The 24,628-nt window shown below is 54.8% G+C and overlaps 1 protein-coding gene across 1 annotated transcript; it reads right to left on the bottom strand.

The window, feature by feature from the left end:
• Positions 1 to 906: 906 nt before the first annotated feature.
• Positions 907 to 24,270, bottom strand: LOC144729226 (RING finger protein 32-like). The gene is given in 10 exon segments (XM_078609309.1): positions 907 to 2,880; positions 2,882 to 3,333; positions 12,292 to 12,438; positions 12,809 to 12,917; positions 13,612 to 13,736; positions 16,602 to 16,634; positions 18,618 to 18,763; positions 19,411 to 19,663; positions 20,610 to 20,718; positions 24,195 to 24,270. Coding segments are annotated over 9 exon segments (1,341 nt in total). The 5' UTR covers positions 20,661 to 20,718; positions 24,195 to 24,270; the 3' UTR covers positions 907 to 2,855.
• Between the last annotated feature and the right edge of the window lie 358 nt (positions 24,271 to 24,628).

Raw genomic sequence — 24,628 nt, 5'->3', positions numbered from 1 at the left:
ACAATAAACATCGCACGTTTAGGGTATTCGCTTGCCATAGATGTCCACGTCATACGCCACTGCCTCGTTGAGCTATCATTTGTGGCCAGATCGCTTCTGGAAAAGAGATACAATTATATCGTGCAGTGTCGCCTCACATGGTAAAATAAAATAAACACGTAGTTTAGTTTTAGTTTAGACCTGCTGGTGGTGATGGTGCGGTGTCTGCTGTAGGTGCCATTGCGCGGTAGACGAGTGAACAGTGGTATTTGATGAGACACGAGAGGGCGATCGGGGTAAGTGTGGGGGCAAGGGGTAACGAAGAGACACACGAAAGGGCGATCGGGGTAAGTGTGGGGGCAAGGGGTAACGAAGAGACACACGAGATGGCGATCGGGGTGAGTGTGGGGGCAAGGGGTAACGAAGAGACACACGAGATGGCGATCGGGGTAAGTGTGGGGGCAAGGGGTAACGAAGAGACACACGAAAGGGCGATCGGGGTAAGTGTGGGGGCAAGGGGTAACGAAGAGACACACGAAAGGGCGATCGGGTGTGGGGGCAAGGGGTAACGAAGAGACACACGAGATGGCGATCGGGGTGAGTGTGGGGGCAAAGGGTAACGAAGAGACACGAGATGGCGATCGGGGTAAGTGTGGGGGCAAGGGGTAACGAAGAGACACACGAGATGGCGATCGGGGTAAGTGTGGGGGCAAGGGGTAACGAAGAGACACACGAGATGGCGATCGGGGTAAGTGTGGGGGCAAGGGGTAACGAAGAGACACGAAAGGGCGATCGGGGTAAGTGTGGGGGCAAGGGGTAACGAAGAGACACACGAAAGGGCGATCGGGTAAGTGTGGGGGCAAAGGGTGACGATGACCGCCAGAGTAGAATCATCACGCCCCCAGAATCAACATCGGTAACAAACTATTTCTAGATTCACACTGTAATTTATTGATGTTTTTTTGTCATATTACTAATTAGTATTATGCACACTTTAAATAAGTGTATGGATGTTATTTATGTGCACAAGGCAGGATTAATGCTACCAAACATTTTCATTTTCTCCCGTATGTTCAGTCGGAGGTGGGGCCTCAATCCCCTCTCCCCAGACATAAACATCGCACCAACGTTCGCCAATTCTACTTTCGCGCAGATTTTCAGGAATTGCACCCTGGCGGATGTCGAGGCGTTGCCGCATTTCACCTGGAAATAGTCAATTAACAAACACCCGCAGACTTGCATAGGCACAATACAAAGATCCCTGGATGGCCTTCACAGACTGTATCGTCAAATACTGTTAGCGAGTAACGATGAAGGCCGGCACGGTACACGAGGGCTTGGGTGGCCAGCACCACGCCCGACCGCCTTTGTCTCCCCAGTGGCGATGTTTACACACCGCCCCAGGTACTCATTTTAGGCTGAGTCGACCTAGGGGAGGCCCAGGACCGATTCAAATAATTGTCACTAGTGTTGGCCATAAGACTTAGACTCACATCGAGACCCATAGACTTACATAAGACACTCATAAACTTACATCAAGACACACAGACTTACATATACTGAGCGGTCCTGAGCCAGTGGAACAAGATCCACATTACTTTGGCGAGGCCAAGTCAAGGTCTAATGAACGCGACACCAGCCAACGTTGACTTCTCTTCACCGAGCGATTCAGCCTCTCGTGGTGGTGCTCACTTTACCCATCCTGGAGAGACGGTGATGACGACGACGATGACGCTGAGTCGATCTTGATAGTAATTTAGCAACTAGCGTGCACAGTATTGGTTCACTTTGAGAGAAAGAAAGAATCGTTCGGAGGCGCACAACAAGTGAGGAGGAAGGCGGACCCGGACTGATGCTACCAACAATTGCCCAAGCTCTGGGGCCCTGTACTGGAATGTTTGGCCAGCTCCGTGGGCGAGGGTTTATGCAGCTGGGAGGGAACCGGAGCGCCCAGAGAAACCCCCCAAGTGTGAAGTGGGGGTCATCCCTGTGTAGATGGAAATGTACCCTCTTGCTGTACTGCCATCATACCCCGATGACTTGTTCCTGATTATAATTATGATCCGGTTGAGATGATGATGACGATAAAGCAATGACGATCTTGTTGGATTGAGCCGGATGATGTCAACTTTAGGGTGATGGAATGATACCGATACAGCCACGCTTGCAAATGTGATTTGTAACGTTGAATCTCACACACGCATCGTAAATGCAAGTTTAACGTGCAATGAAATTGAGGGACTGTTGTTCGTGTGCTGCCTTGTCCCAAGCTTACATTGGTGTTGAGAATGGGCCCAGGACACGCTGGCGGGACTATGTCGCTCGGCTGGCCTGGAAATTCCACACGGAACAGCTGGAGTCTGTCGCCAGGGAGAGGGACGTGTGGACCGCCACTACTCAACACGCTGCCACCGCGACCCTCACCAGGACAAGCGGACTGAGAAACGAACGAACATATACATTTATTTTTAGCGACTTAATTACCTTTTCTCGCTGACCCGCGAACCCCTACTGGACAGCTGTGAAAAAAAGATCTTCAAACGCATCGGAAATCTTCCAGGATAAATCAAGATTGTGATGCTGATGATGGAGATGATGATTATCTGGAAGATGAGCATAAAGATGAGCATGGGTGGATGTGGATCGCCAGGCGGGGCGACTTGAGGCTCTCTTCCCCTGCGTGGACGATGACCCCCCTGGGTGGACGAGGATGACCCCCCTGCGTGGACGAGCATGACCCCCCTGGGTGCAGTTGGACCGAGTCAAACGCGACCCCTATGCCCCCAAACAGGTTTAAACTCGCAGCCTTAGTGGCTGCTACCTGCGAGCCGCTCACTCTGCCACTGATTGCATGATTTGATGCGGGATGAGTGTGGTCACTGCATCATCATCGGGGGGGGGGGGGTCCCGTGGTAGCAACCCCCCCTGCCTCCCTTCGCGGGGGTCCCGCAGGAGCCTCTTGCTGTAGGGAGCCCGGCACAAAGGGCAGAGGCGCAGGACTCCCACAGAGAACCCCTCCAGCGCCTCGAGGCACGCGTCGTGGTACACGTGGGCACACGACAGGAGCACCGGGGGCGCTCCCGCTGGGCTCAGCGCCGGGGGGCACGCCGGGGGGCACGCCGGGGGGCACGCCGGGGGGCACGCCGCCCCTCTCCGCGTCCCCGGCTTCTGTTCCCGTCTCTCTGTGACCGCCGCCCCCCCTCTTTGGGGGGCTGCGCTCCCCCGGCCCCTCCCCTTGGTGGCCCCGACACCGCCATGCTGCCAGAGGGGCCGGGCACCAGCAGGAGCCTCCTGCGCCGGCGCCCACAGCAGGGTGAGGCAGATGGGGCAGAGGCGTGGGTCCCGCGCCAGTGCCTGAGAGAGGCGAGGAAAGGAAGAGTGAGGGCCACGTGCTTGCCAGCTGGCGTGTGCACAACTCTCTCTCTCAAACGGCTGAAGCATCCCGTGAATCACGTGACCCCTGTGTGGCAGCCCCCACTCTGAATCCCTCCCCTCTCATCTGTATGCAGTGACATCCCTGTCAACCCATACAGCTTAACCCGTATTCCTCTACAGGGAAATTGAGTTTTCAGGGCCATACAGCGTACAGCCGTTTTGATACGGGCAAACACTAAAAATGTGCATCTATTTGTTTGTGTTTCTCTCTTAAATCTTGACTTAAAGCTTTCGTGACCGCAGGAATTCATATTATTTGGGTCTTTCGGTAAAGTCACGTCGATAGGTTGAAAGAAAATAACAAAAAAACGACGACGTTCGATCGCAACGCAAGTGGTCATCATCAGGTGGGTAGAGTCCTCTCGTCCTCTGGCTTGAGATGGCTGCCACCTATGGGTCAGATGATTGCCTGCCGCCATTAAGCAATTGGTAATTAAATATAAAAACATTTTCCTAAAAAGTGTAAAATTTAGGAAAAATTTTTTTCACGAAAATGTATTGTCACGCACAACGAGTCTGTGTGGAAAATGTCAGCTCGATTGGATCACGGGAAGTGGGTGAAAAAACGACCGAAAGATTTGCACGGTCGTAAGCGCGCAAGCAAGTGAACTTAATATAAAGGATTTAAAAAGAGAGGAAAGCTGCTGAGGCAGACGGTTTTAAGGGTTTGAAATGGGAGTAGCCCAAGGGTCATGAACGAAGTGGGCGGGGCTAGTGATGTTAATGTGAGAGATTAGCATGTTAATGTGAGATCGGAGGGCAACCTCCATGACGAGGGCGTGGAAGTGGCTATGTTAATGTGACAGATTAGCATGTTAATGTGAGAGATTAGCATGTTAATGTGAGAGATTAGCATGTTAATGTAAGATCGGAGAGGGCGCGGAAGTGGCTATGTTAATGTGAGAGATTCGCATGTTAATGGAAGATCGGAGAGCGGCGTCGAAGACGAAGGAGTGGAAACATCACAGCCAGTTACGATTTAAACTGGTTAATAACGTCCTAATGATTGCTCAGTTTGTACCCATCTTCTCGGTTGAAATTGTGTCCGTGTCTATATATCTGGATGGCTTCATGAACGAATCTTGTTGATAGCCAGTGGGTTTGCAAAGTACCTTCGTCTTGGATAAATACATTTCGTGTGAGTCCACCGCATTAAAACAATGATCAGCCACGGCTGAGGTATTGGTCCGACCGTGTCTCAGATCTGCCTTGTGTTCACGAACACGGTCCGAGACATGCCGCTTAGTTTCTCCAATGTAACTACTGCCGCAGACACAGCTTAGTTTGTATTGCCTTGTCAGGGATCACATCCTTCATAGATGGGATCAGATCACGAATTTTATCTACTGTGTTGAATCGAACCTGGATCTTGTGTTTGCTCATGATTTTGGTGACTCCTGCTATGTGTGTCAAGGTGATGGTTTTGATTGGGTCCTCAGATGGTTCTTTCCCAACGGTTGGGGTGATTGCTTTACGGATTGTGTCGTCTGAATATCCATTCATCTTGTGGCTGTCAGGCGACAGCCACAAATCTGGCTGTCGCCTGATGAAACCAGATGTAATTACTGGCGAAACATTGTACTCAGATTGTAACTGTTGTGGCTTTGCTCTCTAACACACCGGTGTGCAGTACTAGTGACGAATTGGCACGTTCTGTGTACGTCACAAAACCTTTCTAATTGGCTGTGTTGGGAGGTGGCGGGTTTAGCGATCTGACCCAAAAAAAAACTATATTATGGATGATATTTGTCGCGAAAGCCCACGTGTTAAATGGCTCTGATAATATATGGCATTGTCTTTGAAAGTGGTCTACACCAGAGGCAGCAGCAGCCTTCTGTCGAGCTGAGTCTCACTGGCAGTGTTGACGCTGCACGCGACGTCCACACACGCCAGGTGGCGCTCGCGCGTCACCGTCCCAGCCTGGCTCTTGTCTCTTGTCATGGGAACTCCATTACAACACGTTTTCCCACGTACCGTATTCTGGCGACTATGTTTATGCAAGTGTAAAAAATAAATAAATTCTAAAATAATAATACGTATAGTATAATACATTTTAACATATCAATAACGTGCACTTACTTTTCACAGCGATGGTCGTACGGTACAAATGCGCAATGGGTTACTGAGCATCCTCTGTTTAGGTAACGCACCACGCTACGATCCACCATCCCATCTCCTTGCTTCAATTCAAGTACTTTCTCTTTACGTTCTGGTTTCCAGGAAGGCATCCTGGGCGTAAACCGAGCCATGCCCGTGCCTTCATCTCTCTGTGCGAATCAGCTCAAGCCGCCCGTGCACCACGTGACTCCCGTGTGGCCACCCCAAGGGAACCCGTCTCCCTGCCACTGCCCCCTGTGAAAAACAGACTCCACTCCTCCTTCGGCCGGCAGCAGCGTCGAGTCCCTGGTGCAGCAGCATCCTCCTCGGCCGCCCTCCCCCCATCTCTCCCAGCACCCTGCGCTCCCGTTCCTCCGCTCTTTTCCCATCCATTCCCCATACCTGCTAATCCCTTATCAGTGCCCTACCTTATTACAGACACATTCAGACCTTAATGATCACCCCGTGCCCTTATAAATCTCAACGTTCAAGCTACAAAGTTCCATTACAAGGGAGAAACACAAACAAATAGGCATATATATTTGCCCATATTGAAACGGCTGTACGCCGTATGGACCTGGAAACTAATTTTCCTGTACAATAATCTGGGTAAACAGTATGGGTTGAAGAGTATGCTTCCCTCTCACTCCCCACGCATTCTTTATCTGCCCCCCCCTTCCCTCATCCCCCACCGTTCACTCTACCCCCCTCCCCGTGCCGCGCGCTGCGGGTGGTGCACGGTGTTATGCGACATACTCAATAATCCGCAGCATCGCTGTGGAGAATGAAGTAACGAGGTAACTAAGCAGGGACAATTCGCCTCCTTCACGTCTCAACTCCACACAGAGGTGACGAGTTTTTGTGGCACATTGGTTGAAGTCTTCTTTGATTCGAGCACACAGCCCGACTTGTCTGATGAAGACACGAGAGTTTTGTGTTGAACTAATGCTGCTGAAATGTTAAACCAAGCTGTTTATGGGATGGGTACAAAGTTCTTACATTTTGTCACTGTCTTCGTGCGTGTTACTGTGCTCCAAACCCGACGATACGAGTTCGATTCCTGCTCACGGCCAACACTAGTGGCGATTAGCTGAGCCGGTCCTGGGCCTCCCCTAGGTCGACTCAACCTCAAATTTGTACCTAGTGTGGTATGTAAATTTCGCCACTAGGGAGACAAAGGCGGTGGGGCCTGGTACTGGCCACCCACCCCCTCATTTGTTGTGCTGGCCTTCATAGGTGCTACTCGCTAGCAGCACTTGCCCCAAAAGTCTGTTAAATGCAACACGGGGGGTCTTTGTCTTCGTGAAGGACGCTGCTGGGCAGTTTGAGGCAGCCGCCCTCCACCAACAACGGAGGGCAGATGAGCGACGCTCACAACAATGAGCAGAGCTAAAACGCTGAAAGTTAGCACAGGGAGGAGCACAGGTGGTGCACCTGCCAGGCATCTCAATCAATCAACCCATGGTATCTGGGTATGTTACATGACCTCCTTCCAGCGGGCCTTCGACACTTCACGTGACCTCCAAATGCACAGAGTATGGCACAAGCTCCATCGTGAAGTCACCGCCACTTAGTGGTGAACGACGATTGTTGTAGTTGTGTGTGTATGTAGCGCGCGATCACAAATCACTCTTTGATTCAATAAAAAATACAGTATCTCTCAGCAGCACATCTATAACCATCCTGAAGGGAAAGAACAATTACCTGATCTCTGACCCCAGGAACAAGTTTGTAGGTTTGCTGAGCATTTGTGTTGAGGTTTTGGGAGAGGGGAAACCGCTCAGATCAAACATCATCATGGGGCAAGGAAGGTTTGTGAACCTGCTGGGGCTACAGTCCCTATGCGTGGTGGACTAATGTGCCATCTGTAGAGGAGATACAAAGAGTGATCCAGATCCTGAGACTACCGGGGTATCGCCCTCCTCTGTGAGGCCGCAACAGGTCCTGGCGATGGGTATTGAACGTCGCATTGCCAGGCGCACTGAGGAGAGTTTTGTGATTTCAGACCGGGGCGGTTCTGCACGGACACCCATTTTCTCTGTCCGTCTGTTACAGCAGAGGTGTCGGGGATATTAACAGGAAGTAACATCTTTGTATTACTGACCTGGTCAAGGCCTATGATTCCAATTAATAGGCCAGGGCTCTGAGCTGTTGTTCGTGCTTTGAGAGTCCCTGACCGTCTGCTAACAATCATTAAGGACCTTCATCATGGTAAGCAGGCCCAGGTAAAGCTGTGTGGCAAGGAGTCGGAGCATTTTTGGTTCCCATGTCGGTGTAGACAGGGATGTCCTCTGGCCCAACCACTATTTAACATCTTCTTTGACCACTTATTTCTAGAACCTTTTCCTGGCTGTACCAGTGGAGTTTCTATCCAGTACAGATACAATGGCAGGCTGATCGATGCCCAAGTGCAGTCGAGGGATGGCTCCATATTGGTCAAATTTGTAATGTATGCGTATGATCTGGTAATTGCTGCTTACTCTGAGAAGGAGTTGGAGATGCAACTGTTGAACCTGGAGCATGCCACTAAGAGATGGGGCATGACTATCAAAACAGAAATCAAAGCACGTGTCTGAGTATTTGGTGTCATCAAACACTCCCTCGTGGTGGAGCAGTTGGGGACAGAGTGGAGAAGTTTCCGTATCTGGGCGGTGTGATTTCCGCACCTCTGATTAGCAAAGCTGGCTACGTACGGTGCGAAACAAGTTCACCATACATACATAATGAGCTCCAGTTTGATAGCGGAAGTCTCATTCCAAATAAATCAAGCAGCATTAACTTTTTATCAGCTGCGTAACGCTGTGTGGAAGCTACCTGGCCACATTTATGCCCTCCTTTAATAACGTGGAGCCCTTTAAATGAGCATCTGCACCGGTTTAAAAGATTCAGGTTGGCCTGCCTACGATCTATCCTGGGTTTAACCAGACTGGATTGTGTGAGGAGCTCACAGATCCTTGAAAGATCTGGACACAGTCCCATTGATGTGCTCTCCAGCAGGCAAGTCTGCATTGGCGGGGCCATGTAGCCTACCACATGCCCAAGCAGCTTCTGTTTGGCTGGAGAGAGGGGGCAAAATGGGCATAGCACGGGCTGGAGAAACATGAACTGATGACTGGTACCAGCAGTGTCGAGATCGGCCTCTGTGGAGGAAGCTCGTGAAGGACGCTACTGGGCAGTTGGAGGCTGCCCTCCAACAACATCGGAGGGCAGAGGAGCGACGCTCACAACAACGATGGGAGTGCCGGGCGGCTAAAATGCAGTGAGTTGGCACAGTAGGGGGTACAGCTGGTACATCTACCGGTCATCTCAGTCAGCCGACCCATGGCACCTGGGCCTGTGCCGTGACTTCCTGTTAGCCTTCAACACTTCACGTGGCCTCAAAGTGCACCTGGCCTGGCACAGGCGCCGTGGTGACATCAACGTCACTTAGTGGCGAATTGCAGGTATTGGTATTGGCGGGTATTCATTGGGTGTGACAGTGTGCTTTGTACTGTGTGTGTGACGGTGTGACTGTGTGATGGTGTGACTGTATGTGATGGTGTATGTGATGGTGTGACAGTGTGTGTGACAGATGGGGTAGTTGTGGAGACAGTGGAGAGTTTTCCATACCTGGGCAGTGTGCTCATTATCGGCTACAGTTTGACAGCAGAGGTCTCACTCCGAATTAGTCGTTCAGCATTATATTTTCATCGGTTCTGTAACGCTGTGTGGAAGCTACCTGGTCTGTCGCTCCACACAAAGTTTCGGGTCTTCTCGGCCACGGTCATTCCCTCCCTTCTCTATGATTGCGAAACGTGGACCCCCCTAATGGAACTTCTTCACCAGTGAGAAACATTTCGGCTGGCCTGCCTAGGATCCATCCTGTGTTTAACCTGCAGGCTGGATTGTGTGAGGAGCTCACAAATCCTTGAAAGATCTGGACAAAGTCCCATCGGTGAGCTCCTCCGGCAGGCAAGGCTGCGTTGGCTGGGTCATGTAGCCCGCATGCTCAGCCACCGCATGCCTAAACAGCTTTTGTTCGGCTGGATAGAGGGGACTAAATGGGCGCGGCACGGGCTATAGAAGAGATCGAGTGATGTGGTACAGGATTACGTGGAGCTGAGTGGACTTGCCGATGACTGGTACCAGCGGTGTCAAGATCGGCCTCTGTGGAGGAGGCTCGTAAAGGACGCTACTGGGCAGTTGGAGGCAGTCGTCCTCCAGCAACAATGGAGGGCAGAAGAGCGACACTCATAATATAACCCATGGCACCTGGGTCTGTCCCGTGACCTACTGCCTGGCACAAGTGCCGTGGTGATGTTACCGCCACTTAGTGGTGAATTGCGGTTGTTGTTGTGACAGTGCGGCGGTGTGACTGTGTGACTGTGTGACGGTGTGACGGGATGTGTGATGGTGTGATGGTGTGAATGTGTGTCTGTGTGACGGGATGGGTGATGGTGTGTTTGTGTGGCTGTGTCTGACAGTGTGACGGTGTGTGTGACAGGGTGTGTGACAGTGTGACAGTATGACGGTGTGACTGTGTGAATGTGTGACGTGTGTGTGACGGGGTGTGTGTGACGGGGTGTGTGTGTGAGGGGGTGTACTGTGTGAATGTGTGACGGGGTGTGTGTGTGACGGTGTGTGACAGGGTGTGTGTGTGAGGGGGTGTGTGTGTGACGGTGTGTGTGACGGGGTGTGTGTGTGACGGTGTGTGTGACAGGTTTGCAGATTTGCTGAGCATTTCTGTGAGGTCCTGGGGGAGGGAAAATCTCTCAGCCAGGAAAACATCATGGCACAAAGTGGGGATAACCCTGCTGAGGCTGCGGTGCCTCAAATATTGGAAGAGGTCACCCCCTGTGAGTGGCTGGCTGAGGTGCCAGCTGTTGAGGAAGTACTGAGGGCGATCCGGAGTCTGAGACCAGGGAAGGCACCGGGCAGAGATGATCTCCCAAGCGAAATGCTGAGGGAGGGTGGCGTTTGTGCACAGACTGCCCTACATGACATCATAACAACAGTCTGGACCACTGGACGGGTTCCGCAGGACTGGAAGGATGCCCTGGTGGTCCCCCTCTTTAAGAAGGGGGACCGTACCGACTGTAACAACTACAGGGGCATCTCACTCCTCAGTGTGCCGGGTAAGGTCCTGGCAAGGATTATTCAACATCGCCTTGCTAGGCACGCTGAGGAGAGGTTTGCGGAGCCCCAATGCGGTTTCAGGAAAGGGCGGTCCTGCACAGATGCCATATTTTCTGTCCGTCTGCTACAGCAGAGGTGTAGGGAATTCCAAAAAGACCTACATCTCTGCTTTATTAACCTGGTCAAGGCCTATGATACCATCAGTAGGACTGGGCTCTGGGTTGTTCTTCGTGCTTTCGGAGTCCCTGACCCTCTGCTCACGATTATTAAGGACCTTCATGATGGTGAGCGGGCCCGGGTAAAACTACGTGGCCGGGAGTCGGAGCCTTTCCCTGTACACCTTGGGGTGCGACAGGGATGTCCTCTGGCTCCCACATTATTTAACATCTATTTCGACTGCGTAGTTCGTGAAGCCTTCAATAGCTGTACCGGGGGAATTTCCATTTGGTACAGATATAATGGGAGGCTGATCGACGCCCGGGTGCGATCAAGGGATGGCTCCCTATTGGTCAACCACGTTATGTATGCCGATGATTTGGTAATAGCTGCTCATTCAGAAGAGGAGTTGGAGACGCTGCTGCTGAGACTGGAGCGTGCCACTAAGAGGTGGGGCCTTACCATCAGCCCCACCAAAACTAAGCACCTGCCTGGGTATTTTGTACCATCGGACACTCCACCCCCACAACTCCCAATTGGTGATGGGGCAGTTGTGGAGAGAGTGGAGAGTTTCCCATACCTGGGCAGTGTGCTTATGACCGGCTCCAGTTTATCAGCAGAGGTCTCACTCCGAATCAGTCGAGCGGCAATATCTTTTCATCGGTTGCGTAACGCTGTGTGGAAGCTACCTGGTCTGTCGCTCCGCACGAAGCTTCAGGTCTTTTCGGCCACGGTCATTCCCTCCCTTCTCTACGCTTGCGAAACGTGGACCCCCCTAGTGGAGCATCTTCGCCGGTTGGAAACATTTAGGCTGGCCTGCCTACGATCCATCCTGGGTTTAACCAGGCTGGATTGTGTGAGGAGCTCACAAGTCCTTGAAAGATCTGGGCAAAGTCCCATCAGTGAGCTCCTCCGGCAGGCAAGGCTGCGTTGGCTGGGTCATGTAGCCCGCATGCCCAGCCACCGCATGCCTAAGCAGCTTTTGTTCGGCCGGATCGAGGGGGCTAAACGGGCGCGGCACGGGCTAGAGAAGAGATGGAGTGATGTGGTACAGGAGGACGTGGAGCTGAGTGGACTTGCCGATGACTGGTACCAGCGGTGTCAAGATCGGCCTCAGTGGAGGAGGCTCGTGAAGGACGCTACTGGGCAGTTGGAGGCAGTCGCCCTCCAACAACAACGGAGGGCGGAGGAGCGACGCTCACAACAACGAGCAGAGCGCCGGGTGGCTAAAGCACAGCAAGTTGGCACAGTAGGGGGCACAGGTGGTGCATCAGTCAGTCATCTCGGTCATCTCGGTCAGTCGACCCGTGGCACCTGGGTCTGCCCCGTGACCTCCTGCCAGCGGGCGTTCGACACTTCACGTGGCCTCAAGGTGCACATGGCCTGGCACAAGCGTCGTGGTGACGTCACCGCCACTTAGTGGCGAATGGCGGTTGTTGTGTGAGGGGGTGTGTGTGTGACGGTGTGTGTGACAGGGTGTGTGTGTGAGGGGGTGTTCTGTGTGAGCACCGTGGCCTCGATGCGCTCCCAGTCCCAGCTGGCGCTCGCCCCCTCGCTCTGCTGTGCTCGCCGCTCGCGCTCCACCTCCATCTCCCGCAGGAAGGCGTCCACGCCGGAGTCGCACGCACGAACCAGACGCTCGCCCAGCACCAGCAGCTTGCGGGGTCACAGGGTCGCAAGTTATGGGGTCACAAAGTGGTGGGGTCACATGGTCACAGGATCACATGATTGTGGGGTCACACGGTCGTGGGGTCACACGGTCGTGGGGTCGTGGGGGCGTGGGGTCACACAGTCGCCATATAAAAATAAATGGTTATTATCAACATCATCATCACCGTCATCATCAGTAGCAGCATAATCATCATCAGCAGCAGCATAATCATCAGCAGCAGTATAACCATCATCATCAGTAACAGCATAACCATCATCAGGAGCAGCGTAACCATTATCATCAGCAGCGTGACCATCATCATCAGCATAATCATCATCGTCAGCAGTGTAACCATCATCATCATCAGCAGGGCACCTTGTTCTCGTAGAAGCGGCGGCGCAGCGCGGGGTCGCGGGGCGGCACGGACTCGCGGAGGCGGCGGAACCGCACCCGGGCAGAGACGCCCCTCCACCACGCCTGCAGCCTACTCGGTACCAGCAGCAGTAGCAACAGCAGCAACAGCAGCAGTAGTACACGCAGCAGCAGAGACGCCCCTCCACCACGCCTACAGCCTACTCGGTACCAGCAGCAGCATCATCAGTAGTAGTAGAAGTATCAGAAGGGTCAGGAAAAGTACCAGGGGAGGTATCAATACCATGATCATTGTCATCATGAGCATCATGAGCATCAGGAGCATCACTAGCAGCAGTCGTATCATCACGAGCATCATCATCAATGGCAGAACAGCAGTGAGTAGCAGCAGCAGCAGTAGCAGCAGCATCATCAGCAACATCATTAAGTCGGTGGTGGTGGTGATGTTGTTGGTATTGACTAGCAACTGTCGTCACACACAGAAACGCGGTGGTCACGCACATGCGTCACGTGATGTACGGGAGGCTTAAGCTGGCCTAGAGAGAGACAGAGATCGACAGACTCAGCCAGCTTTGTTCGAGTGCCGTGAAGAAGAAGAAGAGGGGCCATTGCCGTCACCGCGCGTGCCGAGGTTCGCTGTGCGCTGTGCTTGTACATCACTGCCAATGTGACGGCATCAGCAGATGTTCTTGTTAACGTCGCAGGAATTGTTCGTCTGTGTTGTTGTGTGTTTGCTGTGTGGTTGTGGTGGTTGTGGTGTTTGTGTTGGTTGTGGTGGTTGTGGTGGCTGTCATTGCTGAGCGCACCGCGTGGCACACTTGTGGCGGTAGAGGCGGGAGGCTTCGTGCACGACGCGAGCCTCATAGGGAGACACGCGGCACACGGGGCAGCGTCGGCAGCGCGCCACTCGCTCCAGCGCCTCCACACATCCCTGGGGGGCACGGGAGGGGGGGGCGAGGTCTGCGGTGAGAGTGACTCAGGTGGAGTGGGGGGGGGTGCCGACCAGCGGTAGCGCGTTTGTCATTTGTTGCGGACGTTGGCGGTTCGATTCCATCAGGCCACCTTGGTTAATGCTACACTCTAACTTTAATACTGGAATACTAGACTTTAATACTAGACTTTAATACTACACTCTAATACTAGACTTTAATACTACACTCTAATACTAGACTTTAATACTGGAATACTAGACTTTAATACTACACTTTAATACAGGACTTTAATACTCTAATACTAGACTCTAATACTCGACTTTAATACGAGACTCTAATACTAGACTTTAATACTAGACTTTAATACTAGACTTTAATACTCTAATACTAGACTCTAATACTAGACTCTAATACTAGACTTTAATACCAGACTCTAATACTAGATTCTAATACTAGACTCTAATAATCGAGTCTAATACTAGACTCTAATATTAGACTGAACCACCACATGTGCCCGGGCGGTGATGGCGATGCACGCATCCTGTAATCCAGCACTCTAGCGGCTAGGATCGGTGGCTCACCAGAAGGCAGCTCAGCAAATGGACTAATCACCATCTGTTTACATCTGTACTGAGTGTTACCCCATCCCGCAAGTGGGTGCTCCGGTTTCATAATTAGTTAGTCATTAAATATCTTGCAGCAGGTAGGACCCTCCCGCGACTCAGTGTGGTTGTGGTGGATATGTAACATGATTAACATTATTAGACTGCATCACATACTGCGTCAACACACAGCATCATCACACTCAGTATCATCACCACGTCATCATCACACACATCATCATCACATACGTCATCGCAAACAGTATCATCACACAGTGTCATCACACAGTATCGGCACACACAGTGTCAACACACAGCATCATGACAGTCAGTATCATCACACACACCATCATCACACACGGCATCATCACACTCGGCGGCCGTGCTAGTAAATAGTGCGGCCATTGTGAGTTGGAAGTCAGGGTCCGGAGAGTGGGGTGAGATCCGTATGGAGTGCGGTGGTGGTGGTAGTGATGGCAATGGGTAGGGAGAGATGCGTGGTGTGCGGTGGTGGTGGTAGTGATGGCGATGGGTAGGGTGAGATCCGTATGGAGTGTGCGGTGGTGGTGGTAGTGATGGCGATGGGTAGGCTGAGATACGTTGTGTGCGGTGGTAGTGGTGATGGGTAGGGTGAGATGCGTGGTGTGCGGTGGTGGTGGGTAGGGTGAGATGCGTGGGGTGCGGTGGTGGTGGTGATGGGTAGGGTGAGATGCGTGGTGTGCGGTGGTGATGGCGATGGGTAGGGTGAGATCCGTATGGAGTGTGCGGTGGTGTGCGGTGGTGGTAGTGATGGCGATGGGTAGGGTGAGATGCGTCGTGTGCGGTGGTGGTGGTAGTGATGGGTAGGGTGAGATGCGTTGTGTGCGGTGGTGGTGGTAGTGATTGGTAGGGAGAGATGCGTGGTGTGCGGTGGTGGTGGTGATGGGCAGGGTGAGATGCGTGGTGTGCGGTGGTGGTGGTAGTGATGGGTAGGGAGAGATGCGTGGTGTGCGGTGGTGGTAGTGATGGTGATGGGTAGGGTGAGATGCGTGGTGTGCGGTGGTGGTGGTGGTAGTGATGGTGATGGGTAGGGTGAGATGCGTGGTGTGCGGTGGTGGTGGTGATGGGTAGGGTGAGATGCGTGGTGTGCGGTGGTGGTGGTGATGGCGATGGGTAGGGAGAGATGCGTTGTGTGCGGTGGTGGTAGTGATGGTGATGGGTAGGGTGAGATGCGTTGTGTGCGGTGGTGGTGGTGGTAGTGATGGGTAGGGTGAGATGCGTGGTGTGCGGTGGTGGTGGTGATGGGTAGGGTGAGATGCGTGGTGTGCGGTGGTGGTGGTGATGGCGATGGGTAGGGAGAGATGCGTTGTGTGCGGTGGTGGTGTCCGCGTGTTGGGCGAGGGGAGTCGTGGCGCAGCAGTTAGCACACTGCGCTACAAACCCGGAAACCCGAGTTCGATTCATGGTTACGGCCACCAACATCAGCGATGATGATCTGAACCGGTCCTGGGCCTCTCCTAGGTCGACTCAGTCTCAAATGAGTACCTGCTGCGGTGTGTAAACATCACCACTGGGTGGACAAAGGCGGCCAGGCATGGTAGTGGCCACACACTCCTTCGTGCACCGTCCCGGCCTTCATAAGCGCTTGCTAATAGCACTTGCCCCAACAGTACGTTAGGGGCTACACGGGGGAGCTTTGCAGTTATCTTTTTGCACGAGGGATGTTGTTTATGCGGGCAGTGAGCGGCGGGGATGGTGAGTGGTGCGTTGAGGAGCAGTGGTGAATAGAGCTGAGGCATGGTAACACATTTCACATGGGTAACCGTGGTGATAATAATATTGCGTTGTTATAGCAGCAGCATGTATTTAACTACAGCTCACAACGCTGCGCAATCTGCAAACACAGAGGCGCGCGTAGACTACGACGTTTTCAGCCAATTAATGACGAGTGTTTGTACACGTGGGAGCAGAATCAGAGCACCCGGAGAAAACGCACGCACGCGAGGGAGCAACGCTCTATCCCACGCAGACGCGACAGACGGAGATTATTCCTCGCTCTGCTGTACCGTCTCCTCCTGGGCGAGCCGGGGTATGGTTCCTCCACGACGCCCAGCCCACCCGTGGGAATTGAGTGAGTTTTGCGACAATCTGCACGTGATCCGCCAACCCCCGCCGCCGCCGCCACCTCCTCACAGCGCTGGACTACAGGCAGCAGTCACGTGCAGCAACAGCAGCAGGGGCAGCAGGGGCAGCACAGCTGTCCGGTGAGGACCGCTGCCTTACCTGGTGGAAGACGTGGGAGCAGGACAGCAGCACCTGGGGTGAGGAGGGTGAGGAGGGTGGTGAGGGTGAGGAGGGTGGTGAGGGTGAGGAGTTCAGCAAATGTGACGCTCACCACACACACACCGAGCCGTCACAGGCAGACTGCCCTCCCGAAGGTAGAAAGGGTTTTTTTATCTATGGGACCTTTTTCTTTTTGCCAGCATCAAAATGAAAATAAATAAGAATAGGCTTTACCCATTTCTGGCAATAAACGCGACGTTTTGTATACGTGACAAACCTTACTGATTGTCCGTGTCAGGTGGTGGCGGGTTCAATGACACATTTATATTCGCGCGATCTAACCCAAAAAAACCCTCTTATGGATAACATTAGTCACAAATGCCGACGTGTTGAACCAATTTTTTCATCACAAGGGGCTTTGATGGAGTTGTTGCAAGTTGGTTAACTGACCGCCACTCTGACGCGCCTCCTAGGCCAACGACTCACCGCGATTCAGGGTGGTGGTGGCTATAGACCTGATCTATTTGACGGATTTATTTTGAGCGATTAGTTTTACCTTTCCTACACTTTGCACGCCTAATGATTGTTGGTACTGTTTGTTGTTGGAACTCGCTGACCCCGTGCCCCTGCTGGACATCTGTGACAAAGAGCTTCAGAGCTCATCGGATTCCTTCCGCCGTTGGCGTTGAACCGCAAGCGGGAATCGAACTCGCGTCGCCAGGTTCAAAATCAGTATTTATACTGCAGCTGGAGGAATCCGATGAGCTATAAAGCTCTTTTTTTAACAGATGTCCATTCAGGGGCACCGGGTAAGAACGTGACGACAACAAACGGGAACAAAACCACGATGGGAGTGTGAAGTACAAGAAAGGTAAACAAATCTCCCAGACACAGACAAGTACAACACTCAGCCAGATCCATCCTACCAGGCAGAGCCCACCGAGTCGACCTGGCCACTGATTCGACCTGGCGACCACAAATGGCAGCAGCTCAAAAAAGTGTCTTGTCATTTGGACATTTATGGCGGCCATGTCAGCTGCATCGTCTCAATTGATGCTTCTAGATGTGGGGGTTCACGGCCGGTGTGGTTTTTTTCTTCTTCCATTTGGACGACTGCAGCCCTCCTCATGATGTGTGTCCTACCCATCATCCTACCCATCATCCTACCCATCATCCTACCCATCATCATGTGTGTCCTACCCATCATCCTACTCATCAACATGATGCGTGTCCTACCCATCATCCTACCCATCGTCCTACCCATCATCCTACCCATCATCCTACCCATCATCCTACCCATCATCCTACCCATCATCATGTGTGTCCTACCCATCATCCTACTCATCAACATGATGCGTGTCCTACCCATCGTCCTACCCATCATCCTACCCATTAACATGATGCGTGTCCTACCCATCATCCTACCCATCGTCCTACTCATCATCATGATGTGTGTCCTACCCATCATCATGATGTCTGTCCTATCCATCGGCGTCATCGCTGGCCAGACTTGAACAATAAACCCGTCCCCTTGATGATCATCTCTTTGGCAATTTCAGGGCAGAATATAACTCCGGCAAACTGCCTCCTGTTGATGGCGGTTGTTAAATCCGAGTGCGCGTCGCGCTCCTCCGAGTAGCACGGTTGGCTACGTGCGGTGCGAAAGAAGATTTAACGGGCATACACAGAGCAACAACACTGGTGGGTGCTGCTGAGTCAGTGATATGTTGGCCACGCTCGTTCAATCGTCAGTGTCGGGTGGAGGAGGGGTTTAACAACACACATTTTTGACCCGAAACATTCAATTACGAATCCCGCTGGTGGCGAAGGCGGGTAACTGGGTACAGGTTGCAGGGTGGCAGAGGGTCATGGGGGTGGGGGGGCCACGGGCGGGGGGGGTCAGGGGTCATACGGGGTCAAGGGGGGTCACGCTGGGTCACGGGGGATTACGCAGGGGTCACGTGGAGGTCACGGGGGGGGGGGGGCGCAGGCTCACGGAGGGGGGGTAGGGGGCACCTGTGTGTGGGCCCCCAGCTCGTCACGGCAGATCACGCAGGGCAGTGAGAAGAGGTCGCGCTGGGCGGAGCGTGACTTCACGAAGCGCCATTCCTCCTGGGAGAGCGCAGCGCCCTGCGGCGCCGGCACCAGGCACAGGCGCTGCGCTGGGCACGCACAAGGCAAAGATACCCCCCCCTGTAGATTTAGCAGACTGTCGGCTGCAAGTGCTGTTAGCGAGCGCCTATTAAAAAGCAGCACGGAGCATTTGTGAAGGGGTGGTGCGGCCAGCAAAAAAACCACGCCCGCCCACCTTTGTCTCCCCGGTGCTGAGGTTTACACACTGCACGTGGTACTCGTCTAATACGGAGTCGACCTATGAGAGGCTCAGGGCAAACACAGATATGCATCACAGGTGTTGGTTGTGAGCGGGAAACGGACTCGGGTTGCATGGTTTCTAACGCAGTGTGCGAACCACTAGAGTTGGTGAGTTTGAGTGGGTGAGTTTGAGTGTGTGAGTTTGAATGGATGAGTTTGAGTGGGTGAGTTTGTGTGTGTAAGTTTGAGTGTGAGTTTGAATGAGTGAGCTTGAGTGGGTGAGTTTGAGTGGGTGAGTTTGAGTGTGTGAGTTTGAGTCTGTGAGTTTGAGTGTGAGTTTGAGTGTGTGAGTTTGCGTGGGTGAGTTTGAGTGGGTGAGATTTAGTGTGAGTTTGAGTGAGTGAGTCTGAGCGAGTGAGTTTGAGTTTGGCAAACTGGTGAGTTTGGCAAACGGGTGAGTTTGTTGTTGTCGTTGTGACGAGGTGAGGTCACCCACCCAGAGTGAGCGGAGGCGCTCTGGGGCCCAGCACGTACTCCCGCTCCTCATCGGGGCCCCCGCTCGGGCCCCCCCCCGGGACCCCCCACCAGTCCCCCGACTGGGACCCCCCCTCAGGACCACCCTGCTCTCGTTGTCGAAGCCTCGGGCCCCGGGGCACCCTGGGCCTAGTCAGGGCCTGCGTCAGGCCCAGGTCGCGGGCGATGTGGTCCTGCATCGCCATGGCAACGATCGCCGAGCTGAGCTCCTTCACCTGGAGAGGTGGCGGCACGCACAGGATGCCCGTTGCGTTGTTAGCAAGCGCCTATTAAGGCTGCCGTCGGGCACAGCTGATAGGGGTGGTGGCGAGGTCAGCACCAGACAAGGCCAATGGCTGTTAAAAGCTGGTGTTCATCACCAACAGCACCAGCACCACCACCCTCACCACCACCATCGCCACCACCACCATTAGCGCCATCACTACAACCACCACCACCCTCACTACCACCAGCACCACCATTATTAGCGGCACCACCACCACCCTCACTACCACCAGCACCACCATCATTAGCGGCACCACCACCACCATCATCACCACCATCATCACCAGCACCACCACCAATAGCACCACACAGGGGCAGAGCTATAAACTTCCCGGAGGGGAGATACCACGTTATGCAACATGTTCTCTGGTACATGAGCAATACACACACCGATACTCTGTGTCAAGAGGCACTGTCCCCACTTTCCTTCCCTTGGATCTGCCACGACTTCCACGCGAGATAACAACTCTTACAGGCCGAGTGGACCTAGGGGCCCCCCAGACGACTTGTCACTTCAGAGAGAGACACACTCTGATATCCTCCTCCGAGAGATTACTAACGACTCCCTGCACCCCCCTTGACTCCCTGCACCCCCCTTGACTCCCTGCACCCTCCTTGACTCCCTGCACCCCCCTTGACTCCCTGCACCCCCCTTGACTCCCTGCACCCTCCTTGACTCCCTGCACCCTCCTTGACTCCCTGCACCCACTCAGACTCCCTGCACCCCCTTGACTCCCTGCACCCTCCTTGACTCCCTCCACCCTCCTTGACTCCCTCCACCCTCCTTGACTCCCTACACCCTCCTTGACTCCCTGCACCCCCCTTGACTCCCCGCACCCCATTGACTCCCCGCACCCCCCTTGACTCCCTGTACCCTCCTTGACTCCCTGCACCCACCGTGGCCGGGTTCGAGTCCCCTCCGCGCTGCGATGTCCGCGGTGCCGCCATCCCCCCGCTCCGCCTCCTCCTCCTCCACGGGGTGCCGAGCTCGGAGGGGCTCAGTCAGCTACAGTAGCAGTGGAGAAGGTGGGGAGGGGGTGGGGCGGGGGAGGGGGCGGGGGGAGAGAGCGAGTTCCAGCGTGGAGCGTGCGGGGGAACAGGCAGAGAGAGGGGTGAGGGTGAACTACAGCCTGGTGAGCGTGAGTGGGTGGGTGGGTGAGTGTGAGTGGGTGGGTGAGTGGGTGGGTGAGTGGGTGGGTGAGCGTGAGTGGGTTGGTGAGCGTGAGTGGGTGGGTGAGCGTGAGTGGGTGGGTGAGCGTGAGTGGGTGGGTGAGAGTGGGTGGGTGAATGTGAGTGGGTGGTTGAGTGTGAGTGGGTGGGTGAGCGTGAGTGGGTTGGTGAGCGTGAGTGGGTGGGTGAGCGTGAGTGGGTGGGTGAGTGGGTGAGCGTGAGTGGGTGAGCGTGAGTGGGTTGGTGAGCGTGAGTGGATGGGTGAGTGTGGGTGGGTGAGCGTGAGTGGGTGAGTGTGAGTGGGTGGGTGAGTGTGAGTGGGTGAGTGTGAGTGAGTGGGTGAGTGTGAGTGGTGGGTGAGCGTGAGTGGGTGGGTGAGCGTGAGTGGGTGGGTGAGCGTGAGTGGGTTGGTGAGCGTGAGTGGGTTGGTGAGCGTGAGTGGGTTGGTGAGCGTGAGTGGATGGGTGAGTGTGAGTGGGTGGGTGAGCGTGAGTGGATTGGTGAGCGTGAGTGGGTGGGTGGGTGAGTGTGAGTGGGTGGGTGAGTGTGAGTGGGTGGGTGTGTGAGTGAGTGGGTTGATTAGCGTGAGTGGGTGGGTGGGTGAGTGTGAGTGGGTTGGTGAGCGTGAGTGGGTGGGTGAGTGTGCGTGGGTGAGTGTGAGTGGGTGGGTGAGCGTGAGTGGGCGGGTGAGTTTGAGTGGGTGGGTGAGCGTGAGTGGGTGGGTGAGCGTGAGTGGGTTGGTGAGCGTGAGTAGGTGGGTGAGTGAGTGGGTGAGCGTGAGTGGGTGAACGTGAGTGGGTGGGTGGGTGAGTGTGAGTGAGTGGGTGGGTGAGTGGGTGGGTGAGCGTGAGTGGGTTGGTGAGCGTGAGTGGGTGGGTGAGCGTGAGTGGGTGGGTGAGCGTGAGTGGGTGGGTGAGAGTGGGTGGGTGAATGTGAGTGGGTGGTTGAGTGTGAGTGGGTGGGTGAGCGTGAGTGGGTTGGTGAGCGTGAGTGGGTGGGTGAGCGTGAGTGGGTGGGTGAGTGGGTGAGCGTGAGTGGGTGAGCGTGAGTGGGTTGGTGAGCGTGAGTGGATGGGTGAGTGTGGGTGGGTGAGCGTGAGTGGGTGGGTGAGTGTGAGTGGGTGGGTGAGTGTGAGTGGGTGAGTGTGAGTGAGTGGGTGAGTGTGAGTGGGTGGGTGAGCGTGAGTGGGTGGGGTGAGCGTGAGTGGGTGGGTGAGCGTGAGTGGGTTGGTGAGCGTGAGTGGGTTGGTGAGCGTGAGTGGGTTGGTGAGCGTGAGTGGATGGGTGAGTGTGAGTGGGTGGGTGAGCGTGAGTGGATTGGTGAGCGTGAGTGGGTGGGTGGGTGAGTGTGAGTGGGTGGGTGAGTGTGAGTGGGTGGGTGGGTGAGTGTGAGTGGGTTGATTAGCGTGAGTGGGTGGGTGGGTGAGTGTGAGTGGGTTGGTGAGCGTGAGTGGGTGGGTGAGTGTGCGTGGGTGAGTGTGAGTGGGTGGGTGAGCGTGAGTGGGCGGGTGAGCGTGAGTGGGTTGGTGAGCGTGAGTGGGTGGGTGAGTGAGTGGGTGAGCGTGAGTGGGTGAACGTGAGTGGGTGGGTGGGTGAGTGTGAGTGGGTGGGTGAGCGTGAGTGGGTGGGTGAGCGTGAGTGGGTGGGTCGGTGAGCGTGAGTGGGTGGGTGAGTGTGAGTGGGTGAGTGTGAGTGGGTGGGTGAGCGTGAGTGGGTGGGTGAGCGTGAGTGGGTTGGTCAGCGTGAGTGGGTGGGTGAGTGTGAGTGGGTTGGTGAGCGTGAGTGGGTGGGTGAGTGAGTGGGTGAGCGTGAGTGGGTGAGCGTGAGTGGGTGGGTGGGTGAGTGTGAGTGGGTGGGTGGGTGAGCGTGAGTGGGTGGGTGAGCGTGAGTGGGTGGGTGAGTGTGAGTGGGTGGGTGAGCGTGAGTGGGTTGGTCAGCGTGAGTGGGTGGGTGAGTGTGAGTGGGTGGGTGAGTGGGTGAGTGTGGGTGGGTGAGCGTGAGTGGGTGGGTGAGTGTGAGTGGGTGGGTGAGCGTGAGTGTGAGTGGGTGGGTGAGCGTGAGTGGGTGGGTGAGCGTGAGTGGGTGGGTGAGCGTGAGTGGGTGGGTGAGCGTGAGTGGGTTGGTGAGCGTGAGTGGGTGGGTGAGTGTGAGTGGGTGGGTGAGCGTGAGTGGATTGGTGAGCGTGAGTGGGTGGGTGAGCGTGAGTGGGTGAGTGTGAGTGGGTGGGTGAGTGGGTGGGTGAGCGTGAGTGGGTGGGTGAGCGTGAGTGGGTGGGTGAGCGTGAGTGGGTTGGTGAGCGTGAGTGGATGGGTGAGTGCGAGTGGATGGGTGAGTGCGAGTGGGTGGGTGAGTGCGAGTGGGTGGGTGAGCGTGAGTGGATTGGTGAGCGTGAGTGGGTGGGTGAGTGTGAGTGGGTGGGTGAGCGTGAGTGGGTGGGTGAGCCTGAGTGGGTGGGTGAGCGTGAGTGGGTGGGTGGGTGAGCGTGAGTGGGTGAGTGTGAGTGGGTGGGTGAGCGTGAGTGGGTGGGTGAGTGTGAGTGGGTGAGCGTGAGTGGGTGAGCGTGAGTGGATGGGTGAGCGTGAGTGGGTTGGTGAGCGTGAGTGGGTGGGTGAGTGTGAGTGGGTGGGTGAGCGTGAGTGGGTGGGTGAGCGTGAGTGGGTGGGTGAGTGTGAGTGGGTTGGTGAGCGTGAGTGGGTTGGTGAGCGTGAATGGGTGGGTGGGTGAGTGGGTGGGTGGGTGAGTGTGAGTGGGTGGGTGGGTGAGTGTAAGTGAGTGTGAGTGAGTGTGTGAGTGAGTGTGTGAGTGTTTGTGTGTGAGTGTGGATGAGTGTGTGAGTGAGTGTGTGTGTGAGTGAGTGTGTGAGTGAGTGTGGGTGAGTGAGTGAGTGTGTGAGTGTGTGTGTGAGTGAGTGTGTAAGTGAGTGTGTGAGTGTGATTGGGTGAGTGTGTGTGTGAGTGAGTGGATGAGTGTGTGAATGTGAGTGAGTGAGTGTGTGAGTGAGTGTGTGTGAGTGTGTGAGTGAGTGTGTGAGTGAGTGTGTGAGTGTGATTGGGTGAGTGTGTGTGAGTGAGTGTGTGAGTGAGTGAGTCAAGTCCTGCAATGATGATCCACACCGCCAGCCTCCCCTGGGTCAACGAGGCCGTAAATTAGCCGGCAGCTTGTGTGACCGTGAACACGGGGGAGACAAAGACGGCGTGGGGCGCAGCCCGCCCCACCCACCCCGCGCTGCCCATGATAGGCGCTCGCTAACAGCGCTCTCTCTCTCACCCACACCTCTCTCTCTCTCACCCACAACGCTCTATCTCTCTCTTACCTGTTCGCGTGTCTGAGGTGCGCGGCCATCGCGTCCACGGTTACCGTGGAGACTGACGTCAGACCGGAAGCCACGTGACCTCTCCATCCCCACCCCTTGATCCCCCCTTACCCACTTGACCCCCCCTTTCCCTCCCCTCTTGACACCCCTCCCCCTGTTCACTCACTCACCCTCACTCACCATCACTCACTCACCCTCACTCACTCACCCTCACCCACTCACCCACTCACCCACTCACCCTCACCCACTCACTCACCCTCACTCACTCACTCACCCTCACTCACTCACCCTCACTCACCCACTCACTCACCCTCACCCATCCACTCACTCACCCTCACTCACTCACTCACCCTCACTCATTCCCTCACTCACCCTCACCCACTCACCCTCATTCACTCACCCTCACTAACTCTCACTCACTGACCCACTCACTC

This window comes from Lampetra planeri, chromosome 31 (assembly GCF_965212315.1).
Source record: "Lampetra planeri chromosome 31, kcLamPlan1.2.h2, whole genome shotgun sequence".
Lineage (NCBI taxonomy): Eukaryota > Metazoa > Chordata > Hyperoartia > Petromyzontiformes > Petromyzontidae > Lampetra > Lampetra planeri.
Note: the sequence above shows the minus strand (reverse complement) of the source record. Positions and strands in the feature narration are given on the sequence as shown.